The sequence below is a fragment of the Stenella coeruleoalba genome (genome assembly GCF_951394435.1).
Source record: "Stenella coeruleoalba genome assembly, chromosome: X".
NCBI lineage: Eukaryota > Metazoa > Chordata > Mammalia > Artiodactyla > Delphinidae > Stenella > Stenella coeruleoalba.
Window position 1 is genome coordinate 87,840,992 of NC_137152.1, and position 24,130 is coordinate 87,865,121.

General features: G+C 42.5%; 1 protein-coding gene across 1 annotated transcript in view; it reads left to right on the top strand.

The window, feature by feature from the left end:
* Nucleotides 1–21,775, top strand: part of VSIG1 (V-set and immunoglobulin domain containing 1) — a 34,460-nt gene extending 12,685 nt beyond the window's left edge. The window contains exons 3-7 of the mRNA XM_079910722.1: nt 9,293–9,491; nt 15,239–15,394; nt 15,787–15,906; nt 19,436–19,583; nt 20,346–21,775. Coding sequence (XP_079766848.1) covers nt 9,293–9,491; nt 15,239–15,394; nt 15,787–15,906; nt 19,436–19,583; nt 20,346–20,649 — 927 coding nt within the window. The 3' untranslated portion in view covers nt 20,650–21,775. The remainder of the gene's footprint in view (nt 1–9,292; nt 9,492–15,238; nt 15,395–15,786; nt 15,907–19,435; nt 19,584–20,345) is intronic.
* The last annotated feature ends 2,355 nt before the right edge of the window (nt 21,776–24,130 follow it).

The following is a 24,130-nucleotide window of genomic DNA, read 5'->3' on the forward strand; positions in this document are numbered from 1 at the left end:
ATGTATGATCCAAACAAGGAGTTCAGAGAAGAGACAAATCAGTGTGGTTTGGATATAGTGGAGTTGGGCCTTAAAGGAAAGCAAGGGTTCTGATTATAGAAAGAGAGAGGGAGAGGCGAGTTGAGCGGGCTAGAGGAGGCCCAAGTGCAGACGTGGAGAAGAAGGAGGGCCAGTGTCTCTTCAGCCATCACTGGTCTTTTGGTCTTTTGTCTTTACCAAAGGTCCTGAATATTTGTTTAGCAGGAAACATCGTTCAAGGGGAGACTATCAATGCCACCCTCTAATCAAAGTTCAACAATTTTGCTCAGTACTGGTTACCTTAGACAAGTATCTGAATCACTCTGTGTCTCTCTTCAAAACATGGTAGAATAGTAATATTCTTCTACATGGGCAGTACACCATGTAGCATTCAGTTCTCAGATCCACCCACTTTTTTTTTTTAACATCTTAATTGGAGTATAATTGCTTTACAATGGTGCGTTAGTTTCTGCTTTATAACAAAGTGAATCAGTTATACACATACATATGTCCCCATATTTCTTCCCTCTTGCGTCTCCCTCCCTCCCACCCTCCCTAACCCACCCCTCTAGGTGGTCACAAAGCACTGAGCTGATCTCCCTGTTCTATGCAGTTGCTTCCCACTAGCTATCTATTTTACATTTGGTAGTGTGTATATGTCCATGCCACTCTCTCACTTCATCCCAGCTTACCCTTCCCCCTCCCCACGTCCTCAAGTCCATTCTCTAGTAGGTCTGTGTCTTTATTCCTGTCTTACCCCTAGGTTCTTCAAGACATTTTTTCCCTTAAATTCCATATATATGTGTTAGCATACGGTATTTGACTTTCTCTTTCTGACTTACTTCACTCTGTATGACAGACTCTAGGTCCATCCACCTCATTACAAATAGCTCAATTTCGTTTCTTTTTATGGCTGAGTAATATTCCATTGTATATATGTGCCACATCTTCTTTATCCATTCATCCAATGATGGACACTTAGGTTGTTTCCATCTCCTGGCTATCGTAAATAGAGCTGCAATGAACATTTTGGTACATGATTCTTTTTGAATCATGGTTTTCTCAGGGTATATGCCCAGTAGTGGGATTGCTGGGTTATATGGTAGTTCTATTTGTAGTTTTTTAAGGAACCTCCATACTGTTCTCCATAGTGGCTGTACCAATTCACATTCCCACCAGTAGTGCAAGAGTGTCCCCTTTTCTCCACACCCTCTCCAGCATTTATTGTTTGCAGATTTTTTGATGATGGCCATTTTGACTGGTGTGAGATGATATCTCATTGTAGTTTTGATTTGCATTTCTCTAATGATTAATGATGTTGAGCATTCTTTCATGTGTTTGTTGGCAGTCTGTATATCTTCTTTGGAGAAATGTCTATTTAGGTCTTCTGCCCATTTTTGGATTGGGTTGTTTGTTTTTTTGTTATTGAGCTGCATGAGCTGCTTATAAATTTTGGAGATTAATCCTTTGTCAGTTGCTTCATTTGCAAATATTTTCTCCCATTCTGAGGGCTGTCTTTTGGTCTTGTTTATGGTTTCCTTTGCTGTGCAAAAGCTTTGAAGTTTCATTAGGTCCCATTGGTTTATTTTTGTTTTTATTTCCATTTCTCTAGGAGGTGGGTCAGAAAGGATCTTGCTGTGATTTATGTCATAGAGTGTTCTGCCTATGTTTTCCTCTAAGAATTTGATAGTTTCTGGCCTTACATTTAGGTCTTTAATCCATTTTGAGCTTATTTTTGTGTATGGTGTTAGGGAGTGATCTAATCTCATACTTTTATATGTACCTGTCCAGTTTTCCCAGCACCACTTATTGAAGAGGCTGTCCTTTCTCCACTGTACATTCCTGCCTCCTTTATCAAAGATAAGGTGACCATATGTACGTGGGTTTATCTTTGGGCTTTCTATCCTGTCCCATTGATCTCCATTGATCTATCTTTCTGTTTTTGTGCCAGTACCGTACTGTCTTGATTACTGTAGCTTTGTAGTATAGTGTGAAGTCAGGGAGCCTGATTCCTCCAGCTCCGTTTTTCGTTCTCAAGATTGCTTTGGCTATTCGGGGTCTTTTGTGTTTTCATACAAATTGTGAAGTTTTTTGTTCTAGTTCTGTGAAAAATGCCAGTGGCAGTCTGATAGGGATTGCATTGAATCTGTAGATTGCTTTGGGTAGTAGAGTCATTTTCACAATGTTGATTCTTCCAATCCAAGAACATGGTATATCTCTCCATCTATTTGTATCATCTTTAATTTCTTTCATCAGTGTCTTATAATTTTCTGCATACAGGTCTTTTGTCTCCTTAGGTAGGTTTATTCCTAGATATTTTATTCTTTTTGTTGCAGTGGTAAATGGGAGTGTTTTCTTGATTTCACTTTCAGATTTTTCATCATTAGTGTATAGGAATGCCAGAGATTTCTGTGCATTAATTTTGTATCCTGAACTTTACCAAATTCATTGATTAGCTCTAGTAGTTTTCTGGTAGCATCTTTAGGATTCTCTATGAATAGTATCATGTCATCTGCAAACAGTGACAGCTTTACTTCTTCTTTTCTGATTTGGATTCCTTTTATTTCCTTTTCTTCTCTGATTGCTGTGGCTAAAACTTCCAAAACTATGTTGAATAAGAGTGGTGAGAGTGGGCAACCTTGTCTTGTTCCTGATCTTAGTGGAAATGCTCTCAGTTTTTCACCATTGAGGACGATGTTGGCTGTGGGTTTGTCATATATGGCCTTTATTATGTTGAGGAAAGTTCCCTCTATGCCTACTTTCTGCAGGGTTTTTATCACGAATGGGTGTTGAATTTTGTCAAAAACTTTCACCCACTTCTGATCAAACACAGCACAGCCCATGCCTCGATAGTGAGGGTATGAAGGAAAAGGCAGTCAGTGTCTAAAAATGGTGCATGCAAGAGAAGCTTGGGAAAGATGTAGTTGGACCTGTCAGGCAAGAACACCTGTACTGGATCCCTTCATTGTTTGGGGTCTCTAGGACAATGGCACCAGCTTTTAGGAGTAGGATGGGAGGGTCTGAGTTTGGTAACAATTCAGATCAGCACAAGCCCCTGGCAAAGCTGGGACAGTCTTGAGTTTGCCTTCTCATGTCCATGTCTGGAATTCCTTTCAGCTTCCTCCAAAAGGCTTTGGGACCTGTGGCTGCCTTGAGCAGGGCAGTGGTCAACTCTTGTCATAAGTTCACCTTCTTTTCCTCCCCCAAGATCATTGTGTTAAAGGAGAAGTTGACTCCAAGACCTAGTATTTCTCAGTACCCAGGAGAGAATATCATATCTCTTACTGACTATCCCCCCCATGGGGTCCCTTTGTGAATGGGGGCTATGGAAGTATTCCATAAGTCTTCTGACCAGGAGCCAGGGTATTCATTAGCATGGTATTTCTCTTAGAGAAGCTCTCCTCTCAGAAGACATGGACAGATTCAGATAGTCAGTCCCTCAGCAGGGAGTCACAGCTGAAGCTTCTAGGCCCCAGAACAGGCAGGCTAGCATAGAAGTCTTGGTTCCCCTCTGATCACATGAATGGCCTCCTCTACCACCCAGCTAGTCACTGGTAAAAGTACAGAGACTTCACCTGCCCATGAACAGAACAGGCATTGACCCTACTTAGCATGAGTCTCTCAAACAACACTTACTCTTCCAGAATAGCCACAGTGGAAGAAACCCTGTGCCATCTTCACCTTTCTAACACACATATAATGTGGACAACCTCTTTCTAGAACCTAGTATCTTTATATTCCATGGCCGCTCAGATTCTTCCAACTTGGCCTCTGCAGATAGCATTATATCAAATGCTTTTCAGATGTTGGTGGAGTGAGGGTGCTTCATCTCCTCAGGGGCATTTGAAAATGAGAGGAATATTGGTTTAAGTGTTATAAATGGGAGTCACTACCAGCATTTAGTGGGTGGTGGCCAGAGAGGCTTATAGTCTTGCAATATGTAGGAGAGACCCACACAGGAAAGAATTGTCTGCCCCAAATGCCAGTGTGGCTCCCACCGAGAAACACTCCAAGTTCTTCTCTTCCCACCACCCCTTCCCATCAAAGTGTATCTATTCTGTGTCCCATTCCCTCAGGTGTCTATCCTTGTTAAATCTGATAAATTAGTGTAATGCTAAGGTGTTAAGGACTGGTGATCGTTCACTCTGTTGTCTCCCGAAGAAAATAACTTAAGCCGAAACCTTCCATGCTTCAAAGAAGCAGTTCAGTTGGTGGGTGTCTCAGGCAAATGGCAGGCTGGGAAGGGAGTGGTTTGGAGGCAGGGAAGCCTTCCTTTTGGTGTTATATTCCTTCCACGTGCAATCCCAGCCCCCCTATGCAGTCTAGAGAAAATTCTGGGCTTGAGACCATTGCCACTGTATACTCCTCACCTCCCATGGCTAGCACCTTTATGAACAGTGCAGGAAAGCAAGAAGCTGGAAGGGAAAGAATGGGTGGTTTGCTGTGGACTTCCATGCCCTCCTCATTTCCAAAATGTACCCACAAAGCAGCTCTGGAGGCTAAAGGCATTTATTAACTCCAACTCAGACTCAAACAGAAAGCAGACTGAATTCTTTCAACCCTTCTTGTTTATACTCCAGCTTCTAGTTAGAGAGCAGTGTCACAAAGCTGAGGGGAAAGAAATCTTTTTGGACAAATCTGGCTCCCAGCTGCATGGCCTCCTGTGAATAGGAACTTGGCGCAGTAGGGAGAGAAAGGCTGTCATTGCAGCTGGCAGCCGTCGAAGGCCTCATGTGGTGAACCCACTCGGCATGGGAAGCATCATGCCAATGAATAGCAGCAACTGGCAGGAGAAGGGTTGGGTTGGAGTAGCGGATGGGATGGCCCCAAGAGGGGAAGGTTGCCTGGGAATCATCTTCCTCGTCTAAGGCAGGGCTATGAGTGCCGTGTTAAGGTATTCAGCGGGAATTGGGAGGTCTGGATTCTAGGTCTGACTACAAATTGTGTGACCTTGGGAAGATCACTTCCTCTACTGGGGCCTCAGTGTCCTTTTCTGTAATAGAAGAGGATGAATCAGAGGTTGCAAACTGGCAGCCTCTGGGCCTGATTTGGCCAGTGGATGCATGTTGGTTGGCCAGCCCAGTATTTTGTTCATTTCCACAGTTTGAAAGCCTTGTTTGTCTTGGCTCTCCAGTTCACCACAGTTCCCACTATCCTCCATGATCTTACCACTATCCACCAGCCCCTCCCAGCCATTTCCCATATGTCCAATATCCAGCTGGTTCCTGAAGGCTCTTCAGCCTTAGCAACCATGAGCTAAGTTATCTCTAAGGGGCTCTTATAACTAATGTGCTATTATGTCTCCACATGTCAGCCTCTAATATCACCAAGGGGCAGGCAGAGAGGACCTTGAGGGGAAAGTGGGGCAGTCTGTCATGAACACAGCCACAAAGGGCAAGTGGGCAAAAGAATGAACAAGCACCACTTAAGGGAACACTTGGATGGGTTTTCTTAAAGCTGACTTGTCAGCCCCCAAATCACCACCCCCGAAGGATGTGGCCTGTTGAACAACCATGACTTTTCCTGGACCTCAATTGCTTTGATTTCTAAATTGACAATATACGTTCTTTGAAAAGTGTACAAGGCTCACAGGATCGTGGGCCGGGGTTTGGCCATCGTTCAGCTTTGATTTCTAAAAGGGTTATTCTTTTGTGGAAAATCGAACCAAGTTTCAGTCCTTCCTGTGTGATTAGATAAGTGGTTTCAGGAAAGCGTTTCATTTTGTTTCTCTTTACAAGGACAGTGTGACAGTGTGGACTTCCCCTAACAGAAAGTCCCTCCATCTGTGTGTCTGGCCACTGACCTGCCCTGGGGACTTTCCTTCTCACACAGCACCCTGAGGCCAAGGCCTTTCCCTTTTAGGTCTCCATGTTACACCTCCTTACCTCCATTTCTCTCCCAGACACCTCCAGTATTATTTGTGCGACGGCAGGATATATCAGGCTACAGTGCGAGGAGCAAGGATAGAAGGGCTGGTGAAGGTCCTTTTTGTCGGGAAGTTACAAGTCCAGGGCCTCCTGACTTATTTGCTCATTGATTCCTGGCCAACCGTGAGACTTTTACAATGTGACTTCTTTTCATGTCCTAATGCTGACCTAAAACACATTCTCTTGGCCCCGTTTTCTGCAGTAATAAAGTCCTTTCAACTAGATCCTCTGGGACTTACTGTGGGCCGTAGGCAGGACTGATGTATCTCCCTGTGATGTCATCAGGCTTCAACATAAAACAGACCGACCTACCCTCAGTCCTCCTAGGAGCAGGGGAAGCGGCCAGATGTCTAAGTTGTAAAGGGCTTCCTTGATAGACCGCAGGCTGCGTACCAGGTAAGAGTCCACAGGACCGCAAATTGTTAATTAGAAAGTAAATAAGGCTAGCGCTGACTAGTGAAATGGAAAGCCGGATATCTTGGACGTCAACTCACATGAAGGTAATAGACCTTTGACAAGTTGAACTTCCTCCTGGCCTACCTGAATACCTTAGGTTACACTGGCTTTCCAGTTTGTAAGTCAAACAAGACCCCTCTGGGGCAAAAGTTTGTGATTTCAGTAGGTGTGAATTGAATTATAAATGGTTCATTTAGGGCAGAAAAGAAAGCTAGTTGATGTTAGAGAACTGGAGGAGAGAGACAAGTTGTTTTCTCCTTAAATATATTCTTTTCTTTGAATTTTCCATCAGAACCTCCGTTTCTGCTTTAGTTTAAAAGTATATTGGCTTTCTACCTGAAGGAGAATACACTTGAATTTATCTAGACAATATCTTTTGGTTTACTGATTGCCTTCCCTCTCGTTAGCCTGTTAATGTAAAAAGCACTGGACAAGGAATTAGAAGAACGACGTTCTTGACCCGGCCCCACTGTTAACTTTGTGTGTCTTTTTTTTAACCTCTTTGAGCTTCAGTCTCTTCTGTAAAGTGAGGAGAGTGAATTAAATGAAACATAAGTCTCTTCTAGTAGATTTTATGCAATATTAATTGCCATTGGACTAGGCAATCCCAGTTTATTGAATAATAAAAAACAATCACTGGAATTATACACATTTATATGAAACTAGCAAAGAGTGTAAATAGGCTTTGTGTATTATGAAGGGACCTCAGGGACCACCTAGTCCAGTGATTCCCAAAGTTTAGTCATTCATGTCTCATCTTCATGATTGTGTCATATTTGTGTATTACCAACACTAGTAATTATTTAATGCTGTTTTCTCTATTGACTTGGTTTTTGTTGTTGTTGTTGTTTTGTTTTTTTTTTTTTTTTTTTTTTGGCCGCACCACGCAGCTCGTGGGATCTTAGTTCCCTGACCAGAGATTGAACCCGGGTCCGGTAGTGAAAGTGTTGAGTCCTAACCACTGGACCACCAGGGCACTCCCTGACTTGGTTTTTAAAAGTCTTAAAAATGTCTGCCTTAGTTTCACTGTAAGCAACAATACCCATGAAGTCACAGATCTGATGTGATAGCTATGTCTCTAATACACATTACATTTTTAAAGTTTTCAATTTCTTGCCACCTAAAATCAACTTGTCAGCTTATGCTTAGGGAGTACATACCATACTTTAGAGAACACTACTCTGGTTCCTCATTCAGATGTGGAAACTAGAGTTTGGAGAGATTAAATAACTTTGTTTCTTATTGCAAAGTAGGTTGCCATGTAGACATGAGGTGAGGCTACTTCCCCCATGTCACAGTCAGAGGTCCAGCATGGCTAAAACCCAGGTCTTATGGAAGCAACCTAAGTGTCCATCAACAGAAGAATGGATAAAGAAGATGTGGCACATATATACAATGGAATGTTACTCAGCCATAAGAAGAAACGAAATTGAGTTATTTGTAGTGAGGTGGATGGACCTAGAGTCTGTCATACAGAGTGAAGTAAGTCAGAAAGAGGAAAACAAATACCGTATGCTAACACATATATATGGAATCTAAAAAAGAAAAAATCATTCTAAAGGACCTAGGGGCAGCACAGGGGTAAAGACATAAAGACGCAGATGTAGAGAATGGACTTGAGGACACGGGGAGGGGGAAGGGTAAGCTGGGACGAAGTGAGAGAGTGGCATAGACATATATACTACCAAATGTAAAATAGATAGCTGGTGGGAAGCAGCCGCATGGCACAGGGAGATCAGCTCGGTGCTTTGTGTCCACCTAGAGGGGTGGGATAGGGAGGGTGGGAGGGAGATGCAAGAGGGAGGAGATATGGGGATGTATGTATACATATAGCTGATTCACTTTGTTATAAAGCAGAAACTAACACACCATTGTAAAGCAATTATACTCCAATAAAGATGTTTAAAATAACTAACTAAATAAATAAACCCCAGGTTTTCTTACTCCTAGACCAGGTCTCTTTCCATCACACCATGCTGCTTCCACAGTTGCCATTATGATCTGAATATCCATATTCTTTAACAGAGATGGGACTATAATCAAGATCTTTCTTAAATCTAGTAAATTATAATAATAATAAATAAATCTTTATGGATTTGGGCGAGTCGTTTAATCTCTGTGTTTGAGTGTCCTTATTTGTCTAAAAGCAGTAATAATTCCAGTTCTGCCTCCTGCTATGTGGGGAGAAAGGTAGCAGCTACCATTGACCAAGCACTTCCTAGGCCCTTGGCTGAGTTACTTTGCTTCATTCTCGCACCACCACTATGAAGCGATGGGGCCAGATGGTTTCTCAGGAGCCTCTCTGTTCTGAAATGTTATTCTTCTAACAAACAGGATGAACTCAGTTTTGCTTACCCAAAGGAATATGCATGCAAGGAGCGTGAATATTCTTTTAGGGAAATCAGATATTCTAGATAATCCCACTGGGTAAAGTAAACCGAAATCAAAAATGTTTATCAAGTAGGAAAGACGATGCTTTTGGTTTTCCCATCAGATGTTTGTGTCCTATATAATGAGTTTCCTGATGAGTAGACTCATCAGGTGAGCATCTTGATCTGTTAGCCTAAGCTTAGGAGTTGAATTCTGTCAGCTCCAGCTGCCTACTGTCTATAAGATATGCATATCTCCCTGCCCTGATGACATCACAGAGCTGCTTTGAGCACAAATGAGGTCGTGGCTGTGCAATGCTGTGAGAAAGCTAAAGTGTCCCACTGACCTGAGAAACTTTTGCCACAGGGACCTGTTCCTTACCGGGGGTGGGGGGTGGGGGATACTGCTTCCTTTTTTCATTCAATGTCAAAGTAGGTAACGTTGGATAGGGGGAACTTCCACGTAGCTTATCCTAGCCCCGGACACTGTCCAGTTCTCATTTCTGTCATTTTCTGTCCTAGATTTACTATTCTGAAGGTGGACAAGCTACAGCCATCGGCCAATTTAAAGATCGCATTGTAGGGTCCAATGCTCCAGGTAACGCATCCATCACTATTGCACATATGCAACCAGCAGATAGTGGCATCTACGTCTGCGATGTTAACAACCCCCCTGACTTTTTCGGCAAAAATCAAGGCACCCTCAACGTCAGTGTGTTAGGTATGGACAATTTTTTCTGCTTTTTCTCTTCTTGCAGCAACTTAGGAATTGAATGAGCTAGGGCAGTGAGTTATTGGTACCAATTAAGCCCCAGGGTAAATATCCTCCCTGCTCCTTTTATTATCGGGAAAATAAAGACGCACCACAAACCCAACCCACAGAGTAACACTGAGAAATCACTCATAAAACATGTTGAAACAATTGTCAAACCCAAAGGGCTGCCAACATGACAGATAGCAATAGATGACCACTTCCTGGATCCCTATCTCTGAAGGATGCGATGAGAACAGATGGGAAAATGCACAGTCCCACTATATGATCACTAGCAACTCTTTCCGAGGGAACCTCCAATTAGGGCCAGTCCTACCTGGGGGAAACAACTGTCAACTTGTTACCTCTCCAAAGCCAGCCACAATTCCCACCATTAAATCATTCTGTGGCATAAAGGCAGATGGATCCCTTTCTAAAATATTAATGCTATTTGGAAAAAAAGAAAGAGTTGAGAATTAATTTATTTATACACAAATATTCAGTATGTGACATGGGGCAAGTCATATCTGCTCTTAAATGAATTTGGAGTGGTTCATTTATGCAGCATTTATTGAGTGCCTGCTTTGTGCCAGGAGCCAGGATGGAGGCGTGGTTTCTGCTCCTGGGGAAGTTCACAATTTTGGTGATTCTTAGGGATCCTTCCAGTCTCTGTCTGAGAGGACAATGGGAGTTTTGCCCCTGTCTGTATGCCGAGGTGGTCCTGTCTGCAGGCCTTCAGATGTACTGAAGGGAGGGATGAAAGGGCTGTCAACCTTCGCCAACTAACCAGTGAGCTAAGGGCTCTCCCACTTCTAAGTAACCCAAATGGAGCTTATCTAGCCGTTGCTGCTCTTGAGCTGTGTATATCCATCGCGGGAAAGGAGGAACTAGATCAAACCAGTGACTTGATAATTGAGTAGCTTTGAAAAGCCGCAATTGGTAACAAGGTGCACACCCCAGGAGGACTGCCCAGAACTGTCTGAGCTTGCTGCCCAGGTGATGCCTAAAAAGAACCAGCTATTTACTGTGAGGTTTGCCACTGCATCTACCCACCTGGAAAAGAAGAAAAGGTAATCAAGAGCTGATTTCTAGCAACGGGATGACTCTATCATGTTTTTATTTTGCTGTACCCTGTGCTAGGCTTTGGGGTAAAGGGGATGACAAGAGAAGTATACACAAGCCCTTTCCTGGGAGAGTTGATGTTCCAGTGTGGAATAGATGCTGGCACATCAGGCTGGGAGTCAGAAGACCTAGGTTCTAGCTCTTACTCTGCTACTCAGTGGCCTCAGACAAGTCAGTCCACCTTTCTCTGGCCATTTTGAAATGGGGTTGAAATTCCTGCCCTGTCATATTATCGTTATGAGAATCAAATGATATGCTGGAGATTCAGTGTTCATAGAATTTGAGGGATTAGTCCTCTAATGTTTTTCTCTTACTCCCTGGCTCTGGGTTGTCCTGACCAGAAACAACCTAAAGAAGCCAAGCCTCTTTTTCTCTGAACTTGGAAATAGCCCTGAGGTAAAGTTAGGGTGGTTAATATTCTTCAAGTTCAGAGAGTCCCCAATCAACTTCCATAAGAAGTTGAGGGTCATTTCCTCTCTAAGTTGTTTTTTCCCATGCGTCTTTGGGTCAGTTGTTCTTGCAATGACTGTGCCATGACTTTTCCTTAAGCATCCAGTATCCAGGCAAGATAAGAGACAGAAGGCTCTGTGGATTTCTTTGTTTGGGAACCCTCAAAATCCTATTTTTATTAATTAGGCTAAGAACAAAGGCATTCCACAAATTTATGCTTTCTGGAAATTTTGAGACTGATATTTCCTCTAAAAATTGCAGAGGCTGCTTGCAGTTCTCAAGTTCTATTGCACATGAGTGCCTGTTCTGCTTGCCCTGACTGAGGGGTGGGGCATGGTAGCGGCAAGTGTGTAAGGGAGACCAACTGAGGAGAAAGGTATTGATATTTCCTTAAATATTGCTCTTCCTAGCAATGCATCTTTCGGAGACTTTTCATAACCCAGTGGTAGACATAGATCCCATGCATTCACTCATTCATGCATAAATTCATTCGGCAAACCCTGAACACATGTTCAGTTACCATGGTAGGCAATGGAGATGGAAAGATGTCAAAGTTCAGCTCCCAGCCCTCCTAAACTTCAAAGTCTAGTGGGGGAGGCAGATATATAACATAAGCTTACAGTGGAGGGAGGAGAGGAGAGCTGGGAGATCACAGGGGAAAGGGCATAAAGCCGTGCAGGGGGAACTGGAGAAGGCTTCCTGGAGAAAGTGACTTCTGCATTGAATGTTGAAGGATATGCAAGAGCGTGTCAGGCAGAAGAGGGGCTGAGGTGGCAGGGCACGATTTAGGTGAAGGAAAGAGCAATGCACAAAGGCTCAGGTGGTTTGGACGACCATTCAATTGAGAGACTTCCATTAGGTATGATAGCCTTAGAAAATGAATCTCTGAAAAATACCCAGCAGAAGTTTGAATAATTATTTTGTATGCACTTGGAAGGAGCATCATCTTCCTTCTGCAATTTGGCACATAAAAAGAAAATGATGAATTTAGAGAAGGTTTGAGAACACACTGAAGCGTTTTCATTAATTTTCTGAGGTGAGCCTCTTCTTCCCATCCCAATTCTGTAGAAAGCAATAAAGCTAAATGGTAGATCAGTGGCTTTGCCAGTAAAACATCCAAGTTCTGTCGGGGACTTTAACTGGATGAAATGTCAATTCAATACTGAATCAGTAGCCTTAGAAAATATATGGGTTTGGGATGTGGTTCAAAGTGATTTACTAAGTGTTTGGTTAATAAAAAATAAAGAAAAATGTGTTCAGCAAAATAAAAAAATGCCTATCTGGGTTTGATTCTGGGCTCAAGAAATGAATGCAAGTAATTCCAGGGTTTTGTCCATAATTAGTTCAAGTCCTGGGGTCTGGCTTCGTGATGAAGCACCCCCATTTAATTTTCGGTTCAGATTATTCTATTCCACTTATAGTGGAATAAAATCACCATGTTTTTAAAAAAGGCAATATCTAAATCTAGTGATAGGTGCACTGGATTTCTGGTTAAATAGCCTAGTTTATTTAGGGTAGGCAAATCCAAGGAGTTATCTCCATCTGAGGAAATCAACAGTAAGAAAGAATAAAGAGGGACTTCCCTGGTGGCACAGTGGTTAAGAATTTGCCTGCCAATGCAGGGGACATGGGTTCGATCCCTGGTCCAGGAAGATCCCACATGCTGTGGAGCAACTAAGCCCATGTGCCACAACTACTGAAGCCCATGTGCCTAGAGCCCGTGCTCCGCAACAAGAGAAGCCACCACAGTGAAAAGCCCATGCATCGCGATGCAGAGTAGCCCCTGCTTGCTGCAACTAGAGAAAGCCTGCACGCAGCAATGAAAACCCCATGCAGCCAAAAATAAATAAATAAATTTATTTTAAAAAAGAAAGAATAAAGAGCTAAACAGAAAAATACTTCTTTTAATTAAAAGACACCTGTTTAAAAGAAGGGATGGCACAACAGACAATTGGCTTAAGAAGGTATGGTACATATACACAATGGAATATTACTAAGCCATAAAAAAGAATGGAATACTGCTGGTTGCAGCAGAATGGAAAGACCTAGAGAATATTATGCTTAGTGAAATAAGTCCAACAGAGAAAGACAAATACTGGATCTCATTTATACGTGGAATCTACAAAATAATACAAATGAATGTATATGCAGAGCAGACTCACAGACATAGAAAACAAACTAGTGGCTATCAGAGGGAAGAGGGAAGGGGGAGGGACAGATTAGGGGTGTGGGATTAACAGATACAAACTATTATATATATAATAGATAAGCAACAAGGACATATTGTATAGCACAGGGAATTATACCCATTATCATAACCTATGATGGAGCATAATCTGCAAAAATACTGAATTGCTATGCTGTACATCTGAAACTATAACAGAATATCACAAATCAGTACACTTCTGTTAAAAGACAAGAAGGGATTGTGAAATTTTCAAAGAACTATAGCTATACCCATCTGTTTTCCTGCTCACATGTACAGTGGGTTAGAGTCTGAGATTGGAAGATTATCAGTGGCAAGGTCGGAAATGTGGCAGCAGGAGTTCATTCCTGCCTGTGGCCAACAGCAATTCCACGTGTATGATACTATATACATTATTTTATTTATATAAATACAATATATTTGGATTAGCTGGAGGCCAGGTAATCTCTTGTTCACATTTTACAGATGAATCAACTGAGGTTTGGCTATGTTAGGTTACTTGCCTAAATACGTCTAGGGTAAAGTTGTGGAGCAGTGTTCGGTGTGGATCCAGAGCTGTGCTCTTAACTGCTGCCTCCCAAGTAAGAGCCAGAGAGCTGGGCATCCTGGAGCATTTAGGGTCTAACTAGCCGAAGGCAGAGAATCTATGCCTTTGGAGTGTTTTATATCCAAATTAAGGAAGGTGAATTGGAAAGTATCGATTCAGATCCTTGTCTATAAGTCAGACTGAGGATAGAATAAGCTGTGAGCAGTAAGATAAGTGAGGAGAATCAGATTCTCAGCTTCCCACAGGAGTTCCCCATACGCAGATGAAACTCAGTATATCCCAAACTGACCTCATCATCGCCCCTTCCTCCTCCTCACTACTTCCCCGAAAACCTGCTACTCACCCTAACCCTCACCCTCACCCTCACCCTCACCCTAACCCTAACCCTGTATTTATCTCAGGGGATGGCAAGATCATGTACCCAGCTGTCAAATCAGGAACCTGGGATTAATCACTGAGCCCACCCTCTTCCTCATGCCACAGATCCAGCTGGTCCTCAAGCCCTCTCGACTTCTTAATACGGCTTGAATCTGTCTCCTCCTGTCCCTTGGCTCAGGAAGCCCTGGAGTCAGAGCAATTCATCTAAAACGTTAGAATGATCATCATCCCTCCCCTGCTTAAATTCCTTCTGTGGTCCTGCTGCTCTCGGTATAAAATACATGAAACACGAAGCCCCCTAATCTATGGCCTCACTGCTCTCTAGCCTAATCTCTTACCACTCCCCCACCCTACTTCAGAACTGTGTCAAGAGTCACTTTTGAATCTCTGGTGCCTAGTCCAGTGCTGGGCACACAGAAGGCACTCAAGTAAGTGCTTGTGGCATGAAGGATGAATCAAGATTTCAGTGCCCTGTAGCACACCCCTCCCCCGCAATGGGTCTCCCCTCCCGATGAGGGACACGGGCAAATACAAACCCTCTATTTTGTGTCACCCCCAGAAGAATAAATGCCAAAAAATGACTCACAAAGGAAAAATATGGCATCAATAAAACAATGTTTTAAAAAGAATAAGTAACCAGTTATCTCAAAGTATTTAAGGGTTCTGTTTTCCTTTAAGACTGTGCTTCCAAAGTATAAACTATGTTCCTAGTTGTTTTGTAATAAAGGCATATTTTAAGGCACAATGCAGAAATTCATGGTTATGAATCTGGGGAGCAGGCAGATAGAATGGATGCTATTAGAATATTAATGGCCCAGTGACAGAAGGTCTTTGTACCTGAAGTGCTCTACTCCCACCTGGTGGTACAGCTAGAAAACTGTCAAAATAAGTTTTTAAAGATTAAAAACAAATAAGTATACATACTCTACAAAAGGAAAGTGAGGAAGTGACTAAAATTGGTACAGACTGCCATTCGTCATGCAGGATTTTTTACTCTTTGTCATTGCCTTACAGTCAAACCTTCTAAGCCCTTTTGCAGCATCCAAGGAATACCAGAAACTGGCCATCCTGTATCTCTTACTTGCCTCTCTGTGCTTGGAACACCTTCCCCGGTGTACTACTGGTATAAACTTGAAGGAAGAGACATCGTCCCAGTGAAAGAAACCTTCAGTGAGTATAGCCCTCTGCTGCCCCTGGCAAGGCCTGGTGTGTGGGCTTGGTCGACAGCATGTGTGTGTGACTGGATGTTGTCCTTAGAGCACAATCTTCGAGTTTTCTGGGAGGAGAATGTACAAAGAATGTCAATCTCTCATCAAGATGGCTGTCCTCCGGTCTTCTCCCCAACTTCTAGAAACCAAGACCATTTTTGGCTCGCAGGTGGTGGGTATGGAGAAAATAGGCATCGTCCCAGATGGGAGTCTCCAGGGGTCTAGTTGGACCCTGGACATCTCAAGAAAGAGAGGCCAATGTGAGGAAGTGGGTGGGCATTGAATGATCTGCTACATTCACATGATCTCTACCCACATAAGAGATTTCAAAATGCTATTTCCTGGTTTTGACAGACCCAGCCACCGGGATTTTGTTTATTGGAAATCTGACCAATTTTGTACAAGGTTATTACCAGTGCACCGCTATCAACAACCTTGGCAATAGTTCCTGTGAAATTGACCTAACTTCTTCACGTGAGTTGATCATATATATAACTTTAACAGTTTCTCCTTAAGTCAAGTATGCTGGGCCTGCCAATCAAGTAAATTAATTAGAATTCCTGGTTAGTCCTTCCTGACTGGAGACTTTGGTGCTTTATTTATAGGTTGACATGGTGGATGACCATCCTAATATCTAATGCTTACATAATACTTAATATAAGCCACATGCTGCTTCAAATTGTTTACAAAAATTAATTTGCTTAACCCTCACAAAATCTCCAGAAAGTAAAACAACAGCCTCATTCATAGTACGAGGCTGAATTTTCTTTGTGATGCTGTTGGTAGATCCAGGTGAAGCTACAGCAATCTGCGTCAAACATGGAGCTCACAAACTTTCCAGTTATTAACTAATTTGCTGAAATCTGCCTCTAATAATAATAGTAATAACGACACTTGCACCTACATTCAGAGTAGCTAATATTGCGGAGCACAAAATATGTGCCGGACGCTTGGCCGCGTGCTGTGAGCGTTATCCCGCTCAGTCCTACAATCACTCCGTCTAGGAGGCAGAATATACTGTTAAGCTTCACTTTACTGAAAAGGAAACTAAAGCTCAGGGAGGTAAGTGACTTGCTCAGGGTCATTCAGTTTGTAACTGGCAGAGTCACAATGCCTCTAAACCTCAACCTTGCAGTTCAAACGTGCCTAGTTACGAAGCATAGACTTGAGGGCCTGAGATTGTCAAATTGGGCCAGTTAGGGGGCAAGTTCTCACAGGGATATCTTGCTACACCTCTCAAGGATCACTTCATTACATTTCAGATCCTGTCATTTATTCATTTTTTCAAACTTCCTTTGAATCTGTGATTTTAATATATTCCATAACCAGGGGGCCCAGTTCCACTGGATTATTATTCTCCTATGAAGCTGGGCTTTCTTCCTTTTATTTGTCCGGAATCAGACATTTTCCAACTCCAGTTTGCTCCTTCATTTTCGTATCACTTTCAGCCATTTTTTAAACATCTTTATTGGAGTATAATTGCTTTACAATGTTGTGTTAGTTTCTGCTGTATAACGAAGTGAATCAGCTTTACATATACATATGCCCCCATATCTCTTGCGTCTCCCTCCCTCCCACCCTCCCTATCCCACCCTCCCTATCCCACCCCTCTAGGTGGTCACAAAGCACCGAGCTGATCTCCCTGTGCTATGCGGCTGCTTCCCACTAGCTATCTATTTTACGTTTGGTAGTGTATATATGTCCATGCCACTCTCTCAGTTTGTCCCAGCTTACCCTTCCCCCTCCCCATATCCTCAGGTCCATTCTCTACGTCTGCGTCTTTATTCCTGTCCTGCCCCTAGGTTCTTCAGAACCTGTTTTTTTTTTTTTTTAGATTCCATATATACGTGTTAGCATACGGTATTTGTTGTTCTCTTTCTGACTTACTTCACTCTGTATGACAGACTCTAGGTCCATCCACCTCACTACAAATGATTCAATTTCGTTTCTTTTTATGGCTGGAAACGTCATCTTTTTGTGTGTCCTTTTTTGTGGTCCCATTCTGTCCCTGCTCCCTTGATCATTTCTGCTGTTTTTCTCCATATCTTCCCCAATCTCTTTTTGCCTTTCTAGAGGTACAGTCATATTGCAGATATAGAGACTCCTCAGATTTGTACTTGAGCCTTGCTTCCTTTTGAATCCTCTTTTCAATGATGTCTAGCATTTGGCTTCCTTCCTGCCTTCCTGCCTTCTTGACTTCCTGCCTCCCTCCTTCCCTCCATCCCTCCCTTCCTCAAACCTTCATTGACTATCTACTGTATGTCAGGGAATGTCCTAGGCGATGGAGATTCAGACATTAATAAGATATATGTCTTACACTCAAGGAGCTCACAGATTAGCTAGAGGCACAAACACTAAAATTTGTTAAATGTTATAACAGAGGTCTGCACAGGGTCTATAGGATGCCAAAGAAGAAACAACTAATTATGATTATAGAACCAGGGCCAGCTTTACCAATGAAGTGCTATTTGAGATGGAGCTTGCAAAGCCTGTTTCTTTAAAATTAGGATGAGGGTAAAAGGAGGTTGAAGGATGACAGCAGAGCAGCAGGCTTAGGAGGGCAACCAGTGGACGCTCAGGGAGGAAGGTGGAGGACTCCAGAAGGGATGTCTCCAAGGGAGGAAACAACAACAACATAAGAAACTGATAGATTAGCTGATGTGTTTGAACTACCGAAAAGACTTTTGCTAGAAATTTTGGGGATTAGTAATAATACATTAAAAAACCCATAAATCCCCAAATGAGGCAATTATTAACCTTGGGGAAATTTTTAAAATGTTGTACAAGAAAGAGTCATACTATGTTCTGCAGCTGTGAACAATATTTACATGGTCATAATACTGCAAACATTGATTTAACGATACCTTATGTTATATTAGGAGAATATGGCGGGATGTGAGGGGAGTGGTGTAAGAGTTAAATCTTCAACCTCCAGAGTAGGAAGCCAATAGAAAATGACAAAATTTGGAAAAGGCAGAACATATTAGAACAAGTGTAATAGAAACATGGGGGCAAATTCCTCTTGTGAATGGGACTTAGAGATGGGAAGGAGTGGAGAAAGGAACTGCTGATTTTTTTTGTTGTTGTTAGAAGCCTAGTAGAACTGCTTGACTTTCTAAATGACGCACATGTATTCCTTTAATCATAGAAAGTTAAAAGAATGATCAGGCAACTCAACTAGCCTTTCATCTCAGAGTATAAGATATTCATCCTTGCTTGAAGGGAGGCCGATGGGGATGGGCCCACCTGGAATCCAGACATGGTCTCTTGGGGACAATACCTCAGTGCTTGAAGGTCTGGCGCTCAGCTGGATCATTTCACACTCATTAAGTTTTTCCATAGACTGATCTAATAAACCAGATGCTTGTTTATGGAAATGGGCATATCCCTTCCCAGTGGCCAGAATGCATGAGGCTCTTTGGTGAGCATGGAATCTATGGAAGAGAAGGTTTTTAGGGAACTACTTCACGCATGCTTTGGGAAAGCCTGGTGAAATGTCCCTGCCTGTAACAGACGTCATTTGTCTGGTGACCGGATTGCAGCTCCATCGTGTCTCTCTCACTGCCCAAGCAAATGCACGGTGAAGACTTACTTCTCCAAACCGCATTTTTTAGTTCGGGGGGGCCATGCCACAGGATCTTAGTTCCCCGACCAGGGATCGAACCCACACCCCCGGCGGTGGAAGCGCAGAGTCCTAACCACTGGACCGCCAGGGAAGTCTGAAACCGCATTTCTAAAGCGACCCCACCTCCCCCAAGTTGGCATATTCTTTTCTCTTTATGTGTGTAAATGTGAATGGGAAGGCTACATAGTCAAGCCAGTCACCTTTCTTCTCCCACTATGAGTCCAGCTGAAAGAGTTCTAAGGGTTTCCATGCTCTCAGCCTATACAAGGCACCTTCCCACTATATGAATGCCCTGGATATTCCCCACCGGTCACGAATGCACGTGGATGAGGCAGACACTATGCTCCACTTTACTAACCAGCTGCTTGTGTCCTCCAGATCCAGAAGTTGGAATCATTGTCGGGGCCGTGGTGGGTACCCTAATAGGTGCTGCCATTATCTTCTCTGTGGTGTGCTTCGCGAGGAACAAGGCAAAAGAGAAGGGGAAGAAAAGGAAGAGAAATTCTAAACCCACCACAGAACTCCAGTAAGACCTTACTTTGTTGCCTTTACTTGAATAGACATTTCTCAGGCCTGTCTCTTTCAGTCAGCTCTTCCTAAGCACTCCTTTTAGCATAAGATATAGAGGCATCTTTCTGCTCACCCTCACTGCTTTTATAAAAGAATGGTGATGGCTATCATGTACTGAGCGCTGCGTGCCAGACTCTGTGCTAAGCATTTTATGTGTATCAACTCATTTAACTGCCACGACAATCCTTTTAGGGTTAAGAAAATGTTTTAATATATTAATATACTTGTCCTTCTACCAAGAGTGATAAAATGTAACTTTTAATGTTTATTTTATGGAACAAGGGGCCCATGGAAGCAAAAGTGCTGAGGGCCCAGGCTCTTGACCACTTTGTTATTTCTTATCAAATGTTATTTCTTATCCATTTCTGTGCTTCCACAACCAAGTGCCAAGCATTGCGCTAGATGGAGTGGGTGCTAGATATGCACCAGAGCCATGAATTTGGCCAAAGACCTTATTAGAACTTTAGACCCTTTCAACCTCATAAGTTTTCTCACCTCTTAAACACTGGTTTGTCTTTCTTGAACTCTCATTATATTGTTGAGACCTAACCTTTCTGCACTCCAAATGGAGACCCGTGGTCTGACAGTGAGTCAGACTATCAGAAATCACAGAGGTCCTGAACAGATTGGGACCTATGGTCACGGAGGCTACAGAGCCTATGGCTCCATGTGAGATGTGAAACCCTAACTTGTTCTTCCCTGGGCCTTCTTCCTGCAGACCAATGACAAATGTAAACCAAAGTGCAGAGTGTGAGACAATACCAGATGAAGATATCATCCAAATAGAAGCAACTCTGCCATCTTCCATCCATGAGGCTGAGCCTAATACCACCCTGGGGCCAGATGACAAGCCTCTCCCCAAGCCTGAGCCTGCCTTGCAGCCTGCCCTGGAGCTGGTCTCAGGGCCTGAGCTTGCCCCAGCGCCTGAGCTTGAGATCAAGCTGGAGCCACAGCAGGAACCGGAGCCCTCGATTGTAGTTGAGCCCTTCTGTGATAAGGGAGAGGGGGTGATTAAGACATAGGCCCGTGGCCTGAGTAGTGTTCATCACTAAGGAACCCATTACTGGCGTTTGGAATTCAGTTGACCTAACTAACCCACAACCTCCCTCCATTCTGACCAACCCTCTTCTAACAAGGTGCTCCTACCATCAATCCAAAGCAGACAGGTCAAGATAACTACTAAATAAATGCAAGGGTTCCTGCATTACCAGTATAGAGTACTTACAATTTGACTAACATGTAAACGCAACTAATTAAATGACAAATGATTTTGAACTCAGTTGAAGGTGTTTTACAACATGTGTGTCTTATTTCAGACAATCTGACTTCTCTATTTTTAGCTACTCTTTGAGATTCCACATGCACACATGACAAGGTGGCATTAACTGGATTCAATATTATTTCTAGGATTTGTTGTTGACAGAGCTTCCCTATTCATTTTCACATTGACCACTAAGAAAAGAATTCACCAGCATTATCTCATAGATTGGAAAAAAATTCCTTAAAATTCCAGAGGGAAATAAAGGGTACATATTAATTGGTACATAGCATTTAACACTAGGTCTTAAAATTAATGCTTCATTTATCATATTAGATTTCCCAAAGAACCACCAGCTATCCAATATCTGAGCACAGCAAAATTTTAAAATAACCCAATTTTTAAATGCAAAATAACGTACAGGCAAACAATTCCAAATACACTTTTCCTTCAATGAATACAAAATACTGATACTACAGGTGATGTACAATTTAGCTTTGCATGAGCTATTATGTTGTCACACTGTCTGATGCTATCTACTTTGGAAGGGCCAGAGTAGGAAACTGTTCTAAATGAACACTTAAGATCTATTTTGGATAATCGGAACTAATTAATCTATTTTACTGTTGGGATATTTCACATTAATAAAGAGATATCAATCTTGTATACATGCTTAATATTAACTAAAATGCATTGACATCACCTCTTCACCTGTTAAAAAGCTTTTCTATTGATCACTTTTTACCCACATCTGACTTTGAAGAAATTTACCGGTAGACTTTTTCATCTGTGTAATCAATCAGATTTTAAATCTTATTTTAAGGTTCAATAAGTAATACTCAATAAAAATCTTATTTTAATGATCCTAAGGTAAATCTTTTATAAATAATTTTATTGATATATACATTATGTACAATAAACTGCACCTATTTCAAGTGTAAAATTTGATGAGTTTTGACAGATGTATACACCCATGAAACCACCGTGGTAATCTACATGGAGCATTTCCATCATCCCAAAGTGTTTCCTGTGTCCCTTTGTGCAATCCCACCATCACCCTGGACCCAGGCAACCACTGATTTGTTTTCCATCCTTAGAGATTAGCTTTGCCTTTTCTTGACCTTCATATAAATAGGACCATACAGTATGCACTTTATTGTGTCTGACTTCCTTCTAAGTGAAGTCTTCTTTTAAAAAAATTTTTATTTATTTTATTTTATATTTCATTTTTGGCTGTGTTGGGTCTCTTGCTGTGCGCGGGCTTTCTCTAGTTGCGGTGAGCCGGGGCTACTCTTCGTTGCGGTGTGCGGGCTTCTCATTGTTGTGGCTTCTCTTGTTGTGGAGCACGGGCTCTAGGCGCACAGGTTTCAGTAGTTGTGGCACGTGGGCTCAGTAGTTGTGGCTTGCGGGCTCTAGAGCTCAGGCTCAGTAGTTGTGGCGCATGGGCTTAGTTGCTCCGCGGCATGTGAGACCTTCCCAGGCCAGGGCTCGAACCCGTGTCCCTTGCATTGGCAGGCGGATTCTTAACCACTGTGCCACCAGGGAAGCCCCTAAGTGAAGTCTTTTAAAATAATGAATCTCTAACTTATCACATTCAGATTTTCATGTAGAGGAAACTGTGAAACCATTTGTATATAGATCATACCTATACACTAATTGAGGTAGAGTCTTAGAAGGTTTTAGGGTAGATTGAAATTAAAATTAATATTACGCTTGTCCAGAGTCATGGAGAGAAGAGATAGCAAGTTTTTACTTATGCATTTTCCTTGATGTGTTAATTTTCAGCCAATCGCAGGGATTTTTGAAGCATCTGTAATTCCATTCAGACCAAATACAATATTATGACATACGGTATCTGATGGGTTCAGGAAGCAAAATGATGAAGGTCTTAAGAATGATCTAACATTTACAGCTTAAAAATTTCAATTACCAGAATGCCAAAGTAGCTGGAATTCACCTTCCCTTCTACTCTTATGACAGAGGTAAATCGCAAGAGACTAAAAATATATAATAGTCAACACCGCCCCCAAATTTCTGCTGAATTGGTGCTGAACAGGAAGGCAGGCACTCTTGGTGGTCTTATAGAGCTCTGCTCTTATTAGCACTGTTCTGATCAAAATGCCGATAAATAGCTGGATTAGTGGTTTTTAACCTTTTTTGAGGCCATGGATCACTTTGAGAATACACTGAAAACTCTGGACTCCTCTCCTTAGAAAAATGCTTATACACACAAAACGTCAAGTACAGTTTTAGATAAATTACAGACTCCTTGAATCCAAGAATAAGAACTAGTGAATTAGATAAAAACACAGAAGGTACACTTAATAAATCATGCATCCTGGGGTGCGTGGATACTCAAAATGATCTTGATAGTCTGGAAGGTGAGTTGAAATCAACATAATGAATTTGCCAGGAATGGAGGGTATGGTCCAGATTTAAGGATATAGAGTACATGTTGCCAATGCAGAAACCCTAGCTGGGCAAGGTTGGGAAGTAGGTGAGGTTAATCTGAAGTGGTATCTTTGGGTCTCTCTTTTCAGTTCCCTTCTTGGCCTTCTGGCATTATATTCCAGACACCCAGGGTTGTCATGCACCTACTGGCTCAGTGACCCATTTGGATCTGAGTCCCTCAGGCAGGATTCATTGCTCAACCTATCTTTACCCTTGCCACCCTTTCAAAAGGTAGCTGTTCTGTGACCTGTTCTTGTCCAGTGAACATGATCTTTCATCATCCGGTGATGTCATTCAGGTTGATAATAAACTAGCTCTCTTAGGAAAATTTATCTTTTAAGAGGGGACTCTTTAAAAAATTTTTTTTTTATTTTTGGCTGCATTGGGTCTTCGTTGCTGTGCGCGGGCTTTCTCTAAGTTGCAGTGTGCAGGGGCTACTCTTCGTTATGGTGTGCGGGCTTCTCACAGCAGTGGCTTCTCTTGTTGCAGAGCACGGGCTCTAGGCACATGGGCTTCAGCAGTTGTGGCATGTGGGCTCAGTAGTTGTGGCTCGCGGGCTCTAGAGTGCAGGCTCAGTAGTTGTGGTGCACATGCTTAGTTGCTCCACGGCATGTGGGATCTTCCCGGACCAGGGATCGAACCCGTGTGCCCTGCATCGGCAGGCGGATTCTTAACCACTGCACCACCAGGGAAGTCCCTAAGAGGGGACTCTTGAAGACAGATAATTCTTTAATCCAACGATACTAAAAATGGTGGAATTTCAAGCACTGGAACAATCCAGAGGGGAGATATTC